General features: G+C 34.2%; 1 protein-coding gene across 2 annotated transcripts in view; it reads left to right on the top strand.

The window, feature by feature from the left end:
* The first annotated feature begins 241 nt into the window (after window positions 1-241).
* LOC110466978 (cartilage intermediate layer protein 1-like) overlaps window positions 242-19124 on the top strand; it is a 36235-nt gene continuing 17352 nt past the window's right edge. For both annotated transcript variants that reach the window (XM_021523816.1, XM_021523815.1), the window contains exon 1: window positions 242-656. In XM_021523816.1, coding sequence (XP_021379491.1) covers window positions 410-656 — 247 coding nt within the window. In that variant the 5' untranslated portion in view covers window positions 242-409. The remainder of the gene's footprint in view (window positions 657-19124) is intronic.

Raw genomic sequence — 19124 nt, 5'->3', positions numbered from 1 at the left:
AAACAAATATCTTGATGTTTTTGGCTGGTGGTTAATTTGAGCTTTTTAAAGCCTGTCTTTATCGTTTGTTGCATAGCATAATGGCATTATGTAACATCTGATGATATAATTAGTTACACGAAACTCGTCCTATTGTAATTTAAATTACATCATGCGTCATATTCTGCTCGTTTGTGACATCCAATTATTTCTACTTCCTGGTATGTGTATGCCTATCGTATTTAAGAGCCTGCCCCCATTCCATAACGTATATAAGAAATTGCTATGTGTGTTTAACTGTTCAGTGCATGTCAGGACAGGTATCTAGTTAACTGTTCAATAGGCATGTTTACAATATAGATCTTAAATCATCATGAACATCGGTTACTATTCGTGTTATTAACCATACCACTTTCCCTGACTTTTCGTCATGGATACCAACGGAAACAAAAGGTTGGGGCCTTTCAGTGTCTTCATGAAGTTGCAACGAAAGCGATCCGATGTGTACCAAATTGCAGCAAAGCCGGTGTCCTCTCCGAGTCGTCATAAAACGTTCCTTATTGTTGCAACTGTCAGCACAAGCATATGTCTCGTTGTAGCAATATCGATTGCCATGGCGTTGACCATAAGTTCCCCGGATGACGTTAACAAGAACAACCAACCACTGGGGAAAATAGGTACGTAACATTGTTTTATTAAGATCGCAGCATTGCTTTGAGTTTAAAGGTCAATCATTACTTTATGCTTCTTATATCGTATTATAGCTCTTTGTTTAAGGCCAAAACTTTGCTCTATGTGTTCAGTTCGAAAAAATGCTTTGGTGGTTTAAGTTCAAACATATCTTTGTTCTCATATGGGCTATGTTTTGAGTCACAGTAGGACTTTCCTGCCTGAGCTTCTGAATAGGAATATTGCTTTATTAGAATGCCTGCAAAAAATAACAAAATACACAAGTACAACTATTCAGAGAGACTGCTTGTCAATAATTTATTATTACCGACCCTTTTTGATAAAGTTTAAATATCACCAAAGGCATCGATTTTGGGTTTATTCATTGTGAGAGAATAACCTTTAAACTAGCTCAAAGTAACTGCTTGTATTCTAAGATATTTTTTGTGTCTTCTTTTTCTTTTTATGTCATTTAATGTGTGTGCTTAGCTAACAGTATTTCAATGTAAAAGCGTTATTGCAATTGGAGCAGGACAAAAGAAGACTATTCAAATAAAATAAATCGATTGCTTATATTTATCTGTGTATTGAAATGGTCCATTGCAGGATAAATAAAAGTAACTTATAACGAATGAGCATGTCTAAGAAGTGGCTGATATGTAAAAGTATGTCTCCCCACGACAAAGAGAGACCTGTTTTAGTAGTGTTTTCTTACTTCTGGTTCTACTTCTTAAATATTATGGTCCAAGTTTTTATTGTTTAATACTAGCCTATGATATTTCGCACTCAGGTGTGATACCATATGACAATGTGTTGCATTCACTTTGACCTTCATGTAACCTTACCCTGTGACCTTAAGGTCAAAATACTTGATCATTTTGGACATTTTCATGTCTTTAACATAAATTGTTAATTGACATAAGGTTTTAATATTTGGTAAATGGTTGCAGCATATCAAGAAAATGTGTCATAAACCTTGAAAGATACCTCTGGCCTTGACGTTTAATGTAGAGAAAATTATTTTAATGATGAGGAAACATAAGTTTTAATCCACTTAACATTTCACATAGTTATAAACCTGTAATGTGATGTAGTGCAGCTTGACCTAATAGCATTTTTTTTTATAATAGTCATATTTGAAATTTTGAAAGAAAACACTCTGATGGACAGCAACATTGCTAATTATTTCATAATCCCTGGACCATGACCTAGGGGACAGGGCCTCGAAATATTCGTCAAACTGATATGTACTGACAGTAATGCAACTTTATAGAAAATATCATCGATCTATCACACAAGTAGTTCATATCAAACTGTCTTAAGCAGAAAATTTAACAATTGTTTTTTTTTTTTGACGCCGCTGCCGACGTCGGAAAAGCAACATCTATGTCGAGCCTTTCGCGACTTTCGTCGCAGGCGAGACAAAAATCAAAATATCACTTTACATTTAGTTTAACATTGTATTAGGTGATGGGGAACATCATACAATATCTCTTACCTGTTCTTATGATATTTGAGGAATATCAAGCCAAACATTTCCACAGCGGTAGCAGCTTGCATTATCAGAGCGGAGGTACATGAGGTTATTGGATTTCTACTGTTTGCTGCACATGTTCCAACAGTGATGCCACTGTAAACCAATATTGCTTTACATTCTCCAGAACATGATTAAATGTCTTATGCTGAAATAAATTAGTAATGTGTTTCTCTGATATCAATTGTTCTGTACAAAACTTGTTTGTACTTAGACTACTGTACAAAAAAGAGAGATTAATTGTTCATTGTCTTTAAACACTTGAAGACCCTGTTACATTTAATTAGTATCCAGTACTTGCTTCATTAACATAGAATTATATAATGAAGGTGTTATTGCTGTCCAGTTAATAGGATTTTTAGTCGTTTGATTTTTTTTATATACAGTTATGACATTTCTCATTTCATATGCATGTATGTTGCACTTGTAGTTAAATTCTGTTGAAATCATTAGTCATACTAAACAGATATACCGATTTCAGAAAAAATGCAGCGAATAAGACAAGAACCAGTGCTATTTTCTTGCTTTAAAAGTAAAATTGTAATGAGCTTCTATTATCTTAAATTAATCATATAAGACTAGTTACTCCAATTTCACCATTTTCATCTCTATAAACATTGACATGACATTGTTTTTCCCTTTGTCCAAACCGGTCTGTATACCTCATTTGTAGAAACTGCATGGTCCAGTCCATCGCTAAAAATCCTTCAAAGCGCTTTAAATTCTCCAGCTTTTGTATTCTAAAAATATCTTGGTTAGCGTTTCTTACATTATAAGCTTTCTAGTCATGGGTTTTCTGTATTGCGTCCTGGTAGTTTTTGCCTGTATATTCTTTAAAGACATCATCTCCCATCTTGTCAATACCTTTGCACTCATTATTCTCAATGCCATGTAGAAGTTCACACCTATCACACACTGATGTATGAATGTGTTCACAGGGACATTGAACATTTGTTTCAGGGTACTCAAAAGCCACTGAAGACAATAATCAGCACACAGACATGTTTTCTCCAGATGTAGTTTATAGTCTGTTTTGAAATAAAGTTTTGCTGATTTTTTTTTTTTTTNTTTTTTTTTTTTTTTTTTTTTTTTTTTTTGTATTTGTTCATGTTCTTCAGTTGATAGTATGGATCTCTCATGTAGCTGTTTTGTCATTTCTTTAAGTGATTCAAAACCTTCAATGCCCTCAGCTGCAATATTGTCCAATCCATGTAAATTTGTTCGTTTTGTAGCAGCACAAGTATTTAAAAATCTTGGATAATGTGCATTTTGGTTCAAAGTTTGGAGTGTTTTGTTGTTCTAATAACGTCTGGAATAGTTATATTTTCTCCTGAATCCAATTTTAGATCTCTTGTACCATAGGACACCAGCTGCATAAATGAAGTACCACAAAAGAAACTTATGGCATTTTCCAGCTCACTGTCATCCAGTCTTTGACGTGGTACTTCAAAAATGTTAAGAAATGTTAAAATGAAGTCGTGCCTAATCTAAACGATATATAGTTATTCCTGGGATTAATAATTTAAGTTCTGCTTTAGTAAGTCTATTTGTCATAACAGATGGAATTTGAGTTTTTTAAGGAATTGACCACTGTTTCCATGTAAAGCTTTGATAAATCTGCTATTATATCAGTGTCTGAGGGCATAGATTTGGCAGTGTTTGTTGATAAAACTTAATCCTTAAATAGTTGTCCTTATTTTGTCTCACAATGAATCTAAAGATTAATTTGCTTTGCGCTTGTAGTACCTCATTGTTGATTCTTTTACATTATAGATTTTAGACTGAAAGAGAACGTAGAGGACTCACATTGATTGATTCCATTGCCACATTTATTTTCTCCAGTGCAAGTTCACTATAATCACTCCAATTAGATATCTGGGAGTTTTAGGTCTAGGAGTGCTGTTGTGTGTTCTGAAATGAAAATTTAAACATAAATAGACAATAAAATAAATTTGTATAAGCATGGACAACATTAATGAATATTGAAACCCAAAAATCATATGAATGCAAAAATTGATACTAAAAAAATGACGTCAGCAATTGCCTTTTTTGCTCATTTGTGGGCAAAACACAGAGTCTGATGCAAACAAAAAAATAATGTTTATGTGGAGCCATTTTTCATAAATTCTGCCAACTTGATGCTTCTCGAATTGCGCATTCAGGGAGATGAAACATTTTTATGGTTTAGCATGTATATTATTGCTAATTTTTCACCTGTTAACATGTGTTATAATTCAGTCTTACACCAATCCTAAACCAATTCAGAAGAAAATGTGTCCACAGTACAATGGTGACCCACTCACATTATCATTTTCCATGTACAATTGAAATTGAGGTTAAAACCCTAAAATGGCATACAATTCATAAAGATCAAATCATAATGGACATGTGTATTAAGTTTTAAGTACATGTGGCCATAACTTCATCATAAACTACCTTGACAAAAAACTTTAATCTGATCCTGGACGGACGGATTGACGGACGCACAGAGTAGAAACCATAATGCTCCTTTACTATCATAGGTGGGACTTAAAATTTTAAACAATAACCCTGACCTTTGACCTACTGACCCCAAAATTAAAAGCTTCTTTTCCTTCCCCATATCTTCCATTTATATATTTTTCATTCCAACCAAGCAAATGAAACTCAAGTTATCATCTCCAAGTCCTTTTTCCACTATTTTTTTTTAGGGATCGCGATCTTGACTTTTGACCTACTGCCCCAACATCAATAAGCTTATTCACTTTTCCTTTTTCTTCACACTGTATAAATTTCATTCAAATCCAGCAGTGAAAAGTTACCCTCCGGACACAATTGTCCATGGTGTTTTTCATTCTATTTTTTAGTAACAGTGACCTTGACCTTTGACCTATTGACCCAAACACCAATAGACTTCTTCCCCTTTTCGATTTCTTCACAATGTACAAGTTTTATTCCAATCTAGCAAGGAAAAGTCAAGTTACCATCCGAAACCATTTTTCAAAAATGTTTCTATTTTTAGTTACAGTGACCTTTAGACTATTGACCCCAAAATCAATCTCTTTTCCAATATCTTCCATCTGTATATGTTTCATTTCAATAATGCAAAGAATACTCAAGTCATCATCCTGACGGACAGAAGGACAGACAAATCAATTACTATATTTCTAGGGAGTTTAATGAAAGCAGTCTTTGTCAAAAACTTTTTGAATATCAGTCTTTCATCGGACTTCTTTAAAATCATATTGCTTGCAAAGCCTGTTTTCAGGAAGATTTTATTGGACTGACGAAACAAATAATCATAGGACAGGTCATAAGTAATACAATCTTATGTGGAACATGGATCAATCTGTTACAAATATAAAGAATCAAACTGAATGTGTTAGAATTTGAAGCAACCTAACAGTGGTGGAACATTAATTAAGTTTGTTTTATACTACACACTATGTCTTAAAATCATAACTTACAGACAAACTGTCACACTCTTCGTAGTTAATTGATTCATCATTTGAAATCTTTATATTTTCCTTTGCAATCTGAAAATAGTAAACATATGATGTACACATATAAGTTTCTTTTCACAGAGTTTTCAACTGAAACATTATATTCCAATCACACACATAATTGTACGGTAAAATTGTATCTGCTCTTCAACTTTTTTTCAAGTAGTTTTTATTGTTTGTTAATATGTTGTGCTGTTACACTAATGCCGTAGGAAAGGGAGAAACTATCGAATCACATTTTATCTGTGTCTGTCCCAGTAATGAGCCTGTAATTCAGTGGTTGTAATTTGTTGCTGTTTACCATATTTGTTTTTCATTTATGGTTGTTTATCCTGCAATTCCCAATTTTACTATACAGATACAAGGGTACAATCACATAGTAATACAAAATATAGAATACATATATAGTCACGTGGTATCCTGCATATGTTGCGAGTCAACGGATACACTCAAATTACTGTTAACGTCTCATCTTTGGGTCCTCTTCGCGGTCTGCGTTTAAACCATTTCGAAATCAGTGAAAATCAAATTGAATAATTGGGAGGTAAACAGAATATACGCTTAAGTGTAAATTTTAAGTTGCAGGGTTAAACAATATTCATACATTGTGGGAAAATATACTATTTCTTTGTACACGCTACTAAACTGCAGAACAATTTTGCGAGCTATGCTTTCCTCTCTGTTTCGAAAGCTAGATCAAATAAATATTTTATTTCTTTACAATGTACAAATATTGTAAACAGATGTATGTACATAAATCAGGCTGTTTTTTTTCGATTGAATGGTTTAACACTCGACGTTGTGGGGCCTTTTCTAGTTTGTTATGTAGTGTGGGCTTTTGCAATGCATTGATTTGTATGATTGGTAATCATATGACATCTTCTTTTTATATGTTATTCATACTTCAATGTAAACTAATTAAATTGAAATTTGTATACAGTTCACTGGATGTGTGTCTGATTTTGACCCGTAGAAAAAAATGCAATATATCTGTATGTAAGGAAGGCGATACAGATGACGTTTTTTGCATACTTTTTAACAGACATGTTTTTTTGTTGATTAGTGAGATTTGCTGTAGTGTAGATATGTTTATCTTTTTATGCATAACTAAAAACAATTTAGTTGTCTATGTAACTTTTTCATTTGGTAGTAAAATACCTGTTTTGGACTAATCTATATATGTTCTGGTCAGCAATATCACATATGTCATCTTGATCAGTTTTAATCTAAAAAAACAATATTTCAAAAAAGACATTGAGTAATTTCCAGATGTTAATGTGAACAAAAAATCTGAATAAAATGAAATAAAATGCAAATTATTTCGGAATATAGTTTTGAAATCGAACATTCTAACCATGAAATCTCCTGGCATTGTTAAGATGGTAAGCATGGAACAATCCGATTATTGATTTGGAATTGTACAGTGGACGGTCGATCGACTACAGTCGTTTCCATGCGATAACTTATGAACGGTTCAACCAAAGCATTAAAATTATATTATGTTGTTACTGATGGAGGTCAAGTTTGATATTGTCAATTTCCAGTTTCACTGTTCAGGAGTTATGGTCCTTGAAAGATTGGTAAATAGCACACACAAATATATGTTAAAAAAAATCAAGTTTACTGTAATTCCTGACAGCTTTTGTTGTTTTGTATTTTTATTTATTTAATTATAAATCCATCAAGATAAACATTGAATTGTTATTCATATTGAAGTTTTGTTTGTTTTCATATCTTACAAATCTATGGGAACAGGTTTAAATGAATTACATTGGTTTGTATTTTTGAAAATAAAAAAAACACTTCATTTTAGTTCCACTTTCCCTTGAAGGGCTGAAACAAGTAAATTACTATTAAGCAAGCAACAATCAATCATCAATTGAAACAAAGAAAATAGAATTGTAGTGAAGTTGCAACTTATTTGCTGACAAGTTCATGGCCATTCGGATGAATTGAGTTTCAGAAAACAAATTCCATTATACCTTTCAATTGTTAATATGGCCATATTGTGAAAAAGTGTGAATTAAGGTTTTTACATTCTATAAAAGAAAATACCCTCCAAATTAATTCACCATTATATATTTTGAAAAAGTGTTTCTTAAATTTAATAAAAAAAATCCTTCAATTGTCAGAAATGATAAAACTTCTTATCAGTGCAAATCAGGATGACATCTCCCTCAACCAGCACTTAATATTTTCAGTATACATAGCCTTTTCATGTTATTCTTGATATTAATCTTAATGTTAAGAAGAACATTTAGATCAGTTATTAAAACTACAACTGTCATTACTGTAGATACCCTGACATAAATTACCTGAAGATGGATGATAATTATAAATTAATTGCATTAATATAAATAATACATCAGACGACCATCCTCCAACAAGAACAATATGCCACCAAGGTTGATGAGTGATGCTTTATTGGTTACAAATGGGTATCAATAAAACCAAATTGATTAACAATTTAACAACTGGAAGGACATTTTATGAAGCAAAACTCACCTCTGTTTTAACACTGCAAACATGTGTTAGTTGTGATATCCTACTGATGCACTGACGCTACAAATCAAACACAATATTTTAATATCTTTCAATGACTTTTATGTACATAAATTACATGCCAGCATATCAGGGGGATAAAATGAAAACAATCTTTAACAAAACCCCCAACCTTTCCTACATTCAAATGTATATACCTTTCACAAGAAAACAGTTTAAATCAATGACAAATGATCATCACTTTCTTTGGATTAGTTTATAAAATTACCATTTATCAAAAGTGTATGTACATGAACATTACAAAAAATAATAGGAAAACGCGGTAATTAGACTTATTCATTAAAACACAAACAGAAAACATTTCAAGAACAAAATAAATTGTATATAGTCCATGCTATAAATGTATCTCGATTCTAATTATATTTTATTAGAAGGTGTAAGACTTTAAATTCAATTTCCCCTGAATTTGTATCTGGTGCAAGATCTCAGTCACGGAGCAAATATTTTGATAGTTTTGCATCAGTATTCTTCATATTCAAAATAAGGTGGCTTAACTGCTTACTTTCTTAATGTACACACTTCTTAGACTTATGAACTTAATGAATATTATCAAAATATAAAGCATGATAACATACAATGATCAAGTTACATGTACATGTTATATTAATTTACTTCCCTGACAGTATTATGAACAATTTGCACATTTTCACTTCTTTTTATAATTAAATCATCACAAGCCCAAATATTATCCGAACCAGCACACCTGCACTGTATAACACACTACTTTTTATCGATATAGAATGTCAATTGTGTCAAATGCAAGATGTTTGCCGAAAAACTTGATCAGGACAACGTTGAGCGTGACAAGACAACCACTTTATTAAAGCAGTTGCCATGACAGTTACCCATTAACTAAGGGTAACTACTTATTATTACAGCAATTGCCATGACAGTTACCCACTAACTAAGGGTAACTACTTATTACTACAGCAATTGCCATGACAGTTACCCACTAACTTAAGGTAACTACTAATTACTACAGCAATTGCCATGACAGTTACCCACTACCTAAGGGTAACTCCTTATTACTACAGCAATTGCCATGACAGTTACCCACTAACTAAGGGTAACTACTTATTACTACAGCCATTGCCATGACAGTTACCCAATAACTAAGGGTAAATACTAATTACTACAGCAGTTGCCATGACAGTTACCCATTAACTAAGGGTAAAAACTAATTACTACAGCAATTGCCATGACAGTTAGCCACTTACTAAGGGTAACTAATTATTATTACAGCAATTGCCATGACAGTTACCCATTAACTAAGGGTAAATACTAATTACTACAACAGTTGCCATGACAGTTACCCACTAAATAAGGTAACTACTTATTAATACAACAATTGCCATGACAGTTACCCACTAACTTAGGGTAACTACTTATTTTTTACAGGAATTGCCATGACAGTTACCCACTAACTAAGGGTAACTACGTATTATTACAGCAATTGCCATGACAGTTACCCATTAACTAAGGGTAAATACTAATTACTACAGCAAATGCCATGACAGTTTCCCACTAACTTAGGGTAACTACTTATTTTTACAGCAATTGCCATGACAGTTACCCACTAACTAAGGGTAACTACGTATTATTACAGCAATTGCCATGACAGTTACCCATTAACTAAGGGTAAATACTAATTACTACAGCAATTGCCATGACAGTTACCCACTTACTAAGGGTAACTCCGTATTACTTAAGCAGTTGCCATGATATGTACCTACTAAATATTGGCAACTCCTCATTAATAAAGCAGATGCCGTGACGGCTGCTGTGGGCAGTTGGGTATACATGTAAGTCAGACACGAAACCCTCATAAAACGCTTCAGGCTAAAGCTAATTGTTTGAGATAAGAAGACACCTATTTAAACATTCAGTTTTAGATAACTTATTTTGAAATAAATATTTTACAAACATCAATACTGATATTTTACAGACATCATTAAATCATCAATGTATTCTATTCACATCAATAATAGTAGTCTACGCACATCAATAATAGTATTCTACGCTTATCAATAATAACCTTTTACTTACATCATTAATAATACCATACAAACATCAATGATAAAATTATACGCATATAAATAATATTAAAATTTTACAAAACAAAGTTATGTTTCGAACTTAACACATAAAGCAGTATTTTGGCCTCAAACAAGGAAGAACGTTCGATCTTACAACACAAAGCAATGCTACGGTTTAAGTGTTAGAATCATGCAGCCATTCAATGAAATGGCAATACATTGGTCAAAACAAATGTTAAAGGTTTCATGCTTAAATTAAATTAAAATAAGGATTGCTAGTTACTATTACCCAGGTTGTTTTCTTCGTTAATAATGTATTAAACAAAAGTTGGGCTTTATATTTTATGCAGGATTTATGTATAATCATTGTGATATCCTATAGAAATTTGCCATAATTTATCACCCAATAAATACTAAACCCCTTTTATTACATGAAACATTTTATTTTTATGAAAAATATAATGGTCAACTGCCTTTACAAATTGTGTCAAAATATTATACAAATCCTTTATTTCTCAAACAATTGATTAAAAAGTTTTCAAAATTTGACTCAGAAATTATATCCCTTTGTCATAGGGGGCGCTCCACTGTTATTGTTATTGCTATAGTTACAAGACGGCTGCCCCCATGGCTGACTTCAGGAAGTGTTCTCTCCATAGATATTTTGAAGGGGACTGTGGCATTTGCAGCAAATTACCAAATACAAAGTGTATGACTCTTGTTAAAAACTGCGATAAGAGCATAGTTGAGCTTTTGAGGGGTTGAAATGTGGGTTCGACACAAAATGGTTACTGGTTCAAGTTATGGCACGGCACTGTGTCGTATCTTTGAGCAAGTTACTTAAAGTAACTTAAAGCAAGTACATTGTAGAATGCTGGCTGTGATCGCTGAAATGGCAGCACCAACTGTTTGCTCCCCAGGGAGTTGAGAAAGACATTGGCTGGTTGCAAAGGCCCTATCACCTCAGAAATAACCAATACCGTTTATTGTCAGTTTTTAGGGCGGGCCGACATCGGACCAGCATCCATTTGACATTTCTCATGTTGAGGCAGACCTAGATCGGAGCAAGAGACGGACACTAATAGTAGTAAAATCAGGAAACATCTCAAAATTATTTTTCATTTCATCTGTATTAAGGATTCCTGTCCGCTGCTTGCGACAACACACTAGAGAACGATCTTTTAGTGCTCCTTACCTTACAGATACATCCCCTGATTTTCATTACATATACAGCTGATAAACCTCTCTTGGCTGAACTCAACTTTTTATGGGTTTTTATTTAAATTATAGTTTATACTGAAAACAAAGACGCGGTGCATGCTAGAGTTGATCTCAATAGTATAAAAATCCGAAAATTCACTTCCTTGAAATGATCCCTAGAGCAGTCTTCTAAAAATAGCATCAAATAATTTTGCCCCCCCCCCCCCCCCCCCCCCCCCCCCTCAAACACATATTTTAAATGTTTTGGTTGTGTGGTACACGGAGAAAATTCCATCAAAGCTATCGATTTTAAACTAAGTCGAAAATAGCAGTAAACTGAATATATTTCTACTTTTCTTCTGTTGTTACTTTCAGGAGAATAAACAAGAACATATGTCAGTACAGAAAACCCCTCCTTTTATGGCTTATAGTGTAGCTTTGTAACAGATGACAGAATGATAAAGGTCGCTTTTACGCCATCATGCTACTGTTGCGAAGGAACACTCATCAATGTTACTTTGTCACGAAGGGATGCTAATAAACGTCCTTTTGTCAAACCACCTCTATACAAAAATGCAAAGGAATGAACTCACCAAAATGTGTAGAACAAGTACCTTTAGCTTATCGCTATTATAAAAATATACCGTTTAAGCGTTAAACATTTATTTCGTAATTTGGAAATACCGTGTCCTCAGAAGTTTGTGAATAGTGAATTTAATCTACAAATGAATCTGTGATCCCTGTCACTTTTGTAAAATACAAACTTCTTCCAACTGATTATTTTGGCTCGGGGAATTTCTTTAACTCAATCGGCGTCAGCAAAATACAACAGACGTCCCGGTTGAGATCCTTAACGGAGATATCGAAATATCAATTACCACGGTCACATACCTGCCGCTTTGAGCCACGGAAAAGACTATAACGACTGTGGTTGCCGGTTACATAATTTCTTACCCGTGTTACCTTTCGCTTTCTGTAGTCACTTACATGTGTGTGTGTGTGTGTGTGTGTGTGTGTGTGTGTGTACACACTCTGACATACCCTATACACTACGTTCCATATAAGATTAATTTTGAAATGACATTTGTTTTTGCTTGTCTAAGTCTCCATGCTAGCTCAACCCCAAAATGAGAAAGGTCTTTTTGTAACACGTTTTGATGTCGGTCTAATATCGGCAGGTATATCGGCCCGATGTCTATCGGACGTCTTTCCAACATGAAAACCATGTTCCTCACAGTATCTAGATAACATGTGTATGTTGGTCCGATGTTTTCCCGTAATTGATCCGATGTCAATCTGCAGTCTTTAAGTACCAATACATTAAACTTTGAAACTAAAGTTTGAAAACACCCGTAGTCTTAACAAGTTCGTAGCGTGTAAACTATTTTTTTTTCTCCATTTATTACATATTGTTTCTATATATACATGCATACTTATATATCAAAGAAAAAACAGCAATATAAACTATAAAAAATACACCATGAAAAACATAAAACTATTAACATTTATTTATGATATATAACTAATCAAGCCGTTCCCAGGTGGTTATCGCTATGCCATCACTAATTCCATTAAGAACTGTTTAACTTTTGTCACAACATCTGAAACACATATAAGTATTGGTTAATATTAAATATAAATTCACATATATATACGATATATATATATATACTACATATTCTACATTAGTAGGCATTGACGTGTTTAGGCACACGATGTATTTATATGATGGAGTGATACAGAATGGTTCTGTGACATATTGTGTTGCAGACATGAAATATGAATTTGGTTGATATTATCCTCAGTATTTATCCACAGCTTATCTATTGTCCAAACCATTAACGAAAACATTGCCACGAGAGTGCACTGTCACCAGCAGTGAATAATATTAAGTTCCCCATTAGCAAGTGTGATTTAAATGGCAATTATTGTTTCATTGTTTGATTCTATCTATGTAAGATGCAACGAGATACTTCCAATATATGATAAGCCTGTTACACATTATCATAACCCGCAGACATTTGGGCCTTACTGTACATATGTAGCCTCCACAGGGCACACTCCCTTACAGGGGCCGCAGAACCAAATGATTTTCCATAGACGATAGTGGTTACGTTTACCACTGTCTTGATTAACTGGGGTTATCCTCACTGGTTCACCTGGCCTCATTTTGTTATCTCACACACCTGTGACATATGAACCTTTTTATTTATATGTGAGCCGCTATTTTGTATTGAATTCGGCACCAAAATTAACCAAAATCTCAAATTATTCACTTAATCCTTTTTTTTTACATTTTACATCTATATATACTGAACAAAAAAATGTTGTCTGAAGATCAGGGGAGATGACTCAATATTAATCCCTACACCCCCTAAATTTAGGACTTAACGTAAAAAAATCAGGACACCAGTCATTATTTAAAGAAAAGAGCCAATAATCAGACAGAAAAGTAAAGACGTATAACTGTACAAACAGTACAACACCACAATGATAGGATTACAGAATGTTTACATAGCACCAGCTGAGATGAAAGACAGTGATATGAGAGGGCAGGTCATGGTGTAAGGGAGGCAATCAGGAAGTGTTACCAAGGTGTACATTGTGAGTGTTTGACTCAATCACTAGTGTGTGCAGGGAAGAAATAACTGACTAACAGACAACTTATACTAACCAAGTGATTCAAGGTCAGTGGTGGAGAGGCAACTGTGTCAAAAATTCTGATGGAGAAAGTTAATGCCTGTCTCGGTGACTCCGTATTGAAAATGACCCTGTGGAACATGTCGACCCAAAAGGTAGAATCTGTGACCAGACGGCTGAAGTGGTCTCTCCCATCACGTGTGAACTTAACTCGTAACTTTTCAGGGAGAGTCCATAGGGCGGTGTATTCTGTGAACCATGTACGGGGGACTGCCATTAAGAACTATGTAGTGGGGTTGGGTCTCCAATCACAACTGGAAGCTCTGTGTCCAAGGACCTAAATAAAAAACAAAAATGACATTTATACAATAAAGCACGAAGTCAATCACTGCGGTGCAATATTCAAAAGAGAAACATGAGACACAAAATATTCAAATTCAAGAAATTTATATGAAAGACAAAGTTATGATTGAGAAATAAAAGATTCAAATATTGAGAACTTAAAAAATAATCTTTGAATTTTTTTAATATACATCTTACAAGAAAGAAAGAAAGAAAGAAAAAAAAAGGTAAAGGTTCACATCAAGACAAAAGCCTGTTGTGGCGGAGATGACTGAGCTCTAAAATCATGACGTCACAGTCCCTCCTCGGGAAATCCTCCTTCATCCATCTATAATGTACAATCAGTGACAGTCGGTGCACTCTCTCTGTCGTTCTGTGGCCATTTGGCCACCTAACCACAATACGTCCATATCATCCCTGGTCCATGGCCCTCCTGCACACTCTACACGGGTGTATATTTCCATCATACTATCCTCCCGCAGCTAATTTTCCCTCTAAATTCTTCCTAAACATATCCATGATTAGATTCAGAACCAGAAATATGCTGGTGGGTCCCATCATCTGGTGTCTAGGGACGCTAAATGGTGCAATCCGTCATATCCTGTGTCTTTCTATAGGGACTTCAGAACCAAATGATTTTCCATAGACGATTATGATAACGTTTACCACTGTCCTGGTTAAACAGGGTTTCCACACTGGTTCGCCTGCCCTCATTTTGAAGAATGCCATCTCACACAACTGTAAAACAAAAATTGAAAATTCTACCTATTTGAACCTTTTCTCTTTATCTCTTTATATATTGCTCAACCAACACATAAAACGTTTAAAACTTCTGCCACCTAAATATCCAACCAGCAGGCCCCAAGGCAATCACTTTCCTATCAAATCTTCTACCCAAAAGGAAAAGCCCACAATTTATTTTTGATTTGGTTCCGTTGTCCCTACCAAACCAAAGTCAATGCCAACCCCTATAAGAAAACACCACTCTTGATATAAATATAATATCATGTAAAAACTCAACATGCAGTTTTACACCATTCAAAATGATATAACTATATAGGTACACACTTATTTTGTAGTATTTAAACACTCAGTATGCAATCAACTTCTGAACATCTTAGTGTTTACTCATATATAAAACATGATTAGCACTGGTCCGATGTTAAGATTAGTTTAGATAAGACATGATCGTATGAAATAAAACAGCTAACCTTCATCTCCTTTCACTACCCTAGTCTGTCTATGAAATATCCAAACACACTGTCCATATCTGTTATGCCTGCTGTCTGTTCTTTGTCAATTTTGAAAATGCCGGTAACTCGCTTTGCAAATCTTGCGCATTTTCCTGTTAGTCGGTCCGTAGTGAATAAACATGTATGTTTGTATATATGAAAAAAATCGTTTATCTATTAAAACTTTGACATAAATGTAAAAGATATCTTAGCGCTGACAATTATTGTATTCAGTTTTATAAATACATTAGGCAAATGCATAATGTTATGTCTGTATTTTTTTTCTTTTTTACACAACGTCGGAGTGATATCGGATGCATAGAAAATGCATAAGGCCAGTAACCGAGTTATATGGTTTTGGCGACATCGGTCCGCTGTTGGACCGATATCAATTTGTTATGTTTATGCATTTTTTAATTGTTGCAATTTATTATACAAAAAACAGAAAACAGATTTCTACCTGTCTGACCAACGTTTTATTCAGGGATTTCCCTCTATTAGTGCATACGCATAACACACCGTTTCATTGTAAACAAAATGACTGGCCGTGGGAAGTTAGCAAGAAAAAATCGTTACCGCGTCAGCTACGAAGCGAAAAGTTGCACAATGGTCAAAGGATAGCGACAGAATTACGTTATAAAGCTGAAATGGAATCGACAGAATTCTGTTTCTGTTAGAACAAATATCTAACACCATGAACTAGTATCTTTGTCTGAGTTGGAACATAGATTTTGTTATGTTAATGGGCATGTATTTGACAGAGTTTATTTTGTGTTTCTGTATACAGTAGTTTATGCGAAGGGAAGGGATAAGTGACTGGTTAGTTTGATTTTGCTATGAGGCGGCCCTCCAAGTGACAACTGTTTCTGTTCTCTCATCTGTCGGTACTCGCGATCGGGGTCAGATGAGATACGTGCGCTATTAGATTTAGATAGTTTATAATAGTCCCGGGTTCAGTAAAACGGAACGAGTTAATGAATTGCTGGAGTAAAGATTTTTTATTTGCATGCAAGATTTGAATATATATATGTCAAAATGACGGTTCAAAAGAATAACTGAGGAAGGAGTACCTACATAAAGTAAATAGGATCGTAATGTTTCAGAAGTTCATGTTTTCACATGATGTTGGCTTAGAATGTATGATCATGAAACAAGTTTGTCTCTATAAATAATGCATTTTCGACTTCAGATATAATCGGAATACGCATTGAAAACGGGGGGAAATGACGCGTGCTGTCGATAACTACGGCTTCTGTTTCGGACAAAAGAACTGAAAAATAATTATCAAGTATCTCAACACGTTCCATATCTGACAGATACTCTAAATGTACACGTAGTGGTTTTGCCAGAAATGTTTATTGTGTGTGATGGCTATTATGACTAACTGAGTGTTAGCGTATGAAGACAGTGAAAGTGAGAACGAGAGTATGCATGAATATATATATATAATGCATGGTCTAGAAAAAAATATTGCCATTTAGTTGTACAATGTAAGAAACAATCACAAACGTTTCTCTTTTTGTATACTTGTCATTGCATATATACACTTTATGATAACATTTGAGAAGGGATATTCGTCTCGTGAATAGTCCTGTTTGCAGAAAGGTTTGTCCCATGGTTGAGGAAGGTGTTTAGCCCCGTACCATTTGTACCGGTCACATTTCGGTAATATATATTCACTGTTGTCTATACATAATGCAAAGATGCCAACACATATTTCTTCATTTAAATTCTGAATATTGGCATGTGTGCAATTTACTTCTGATGCTTAAAAATTACTGATTCAATGAGTTTCAACGCCCTCTCTGGGGGCCCCTTTGGAAACGGTCAGAACACTTGTGTTTACTGCCTCGTTTCAAAACCGTCATTGGTGCTATTTTTGACAGGACATTCCCGAACAATTCAAGTGGACAAACTGGGCAATCGGAACGGACTATGCATATGGGGATAGCATGGTAACATAAGTGGAAGTGCATACAACAAATACATTTATTAAAAAAATACGTAATGTCCCTTTAGACAGTTGCCATGAGATATACTTAATAAATACCGTAAACACTTTAAACAATTGCAATGAGATGTACTTATTATATACAGTAAACTCATTAAACAGTTGCCGTGACATGTACCTATTATATACAGTAAACTCATTAAACAGTTGCCGTGACATGTACCTACTAAATACAGTAAACTCCTTAAACAGTTGCCATGACATGTACCTACTAGAAAGGGGCAACTCCTTAAGGATGTAGTCAGGTGAAATAAGAAAATGTTAAAAAATCAACAATTGTGTAAACCATGGTTATTTTAAAAGAATAATATGGAAGGGACCAAAAAACGTTATAATAATGATACCTTATGGGCATTGTTAAAAGAATACGACCTCCTTAAAACGCCTTGATATTTGAGTTATTCCGCCTCTGAAATCCCATATCTTGATACCTATATCAATGAGATTTACCTGATATGAGGTATAGAAGCTTAAAAAATATCATTTATCGCCTGCATCTTCATAACAATTGTATTTGAGACACCACTTTACTAAATAGTATACAAAAGACATAAAAAGCTTTGATGTTCATCTATTTTACTAGGTCATATATATAACATACTACAGAATCACAGGTTTCGCTACATATGTATTAACACCATTCCATAACAACATCATATTTGATATATAATCAAAATCTTCAATTTAATATAAATTTGGCATTTGATAGGTTAAACAATTCTCATTCATTAGAAAACAAAAACAAAAATTGACTATTTTTTTTAGTTATTTAAAATCCCCCCTCCCCCCCCCCCCAAACACTTGCTAATTTGAGTATACAAGAAAGGGCATATATCGCTCACCTGGGAATGTGTTTCAATTACTTGATATGAGGTTATGAAGATATAGCAATCTATGGTAGGTACTGCATGTACATATGAAATTTCAGAAAGATCTATCCAGTATTTCTGCAGAAATAGCAAGAATAAACTTCATATGACAAAATCCAAAATGGCGGCCTAGAGGCCATCTTTTTTAAATGAATACACCCAAATAATAACAGATACAATCCTGCATTCCCTATGGTAAAAGAAGGATTTCAAAGGTTATACCTCTATTTCCACTATTTGACCCCGCCCCCTCTGCCCTATGGGCCACACCCACCGTTTATACAAATTGACTGCCCTTGGCCTAAGGATCCTCCAGACCAAAATAGGATGAAATCCCTTAATCACTATGGTAGAAGAAGGATTTTAAAGTTTACATTTATTTCCCCTATTTCGACGTTCAACACGTTCAAAAATCTTCCCACTAGCCAAGTATCAATGCTATGCCATGTATATATTTTTTTTTTCGTTCCTGCGTAAACTGTAGATCAAAGGGACTTAGCTAACAGTGAACCACGTTGAACTATTAAAGATTTATAAACTGACCCAAGTATCATTGCTATACAATGTC

The sequence above is a fragment of the Mizuhopecten yessoensis genome, unplaced genomic scaffold (assembly GCF_002113885.1).
Source record: "Mizuhopecten yessoensis strain PY_sf001 unplaced genomic scaffold, ASM211388v2 scaffold11151, whole genome shotgun sequence".
Classification (NCBI taxonomy): Eukaryota; Metazoa; Mollusca; class Bivalvia; order Pectinida; family Pectinidae; genus Mizuhopecten; species Mizuhopecten yessoensis.
This window is presented reverse-complemented; position numbering and strand designations above follow the sequence as displayed.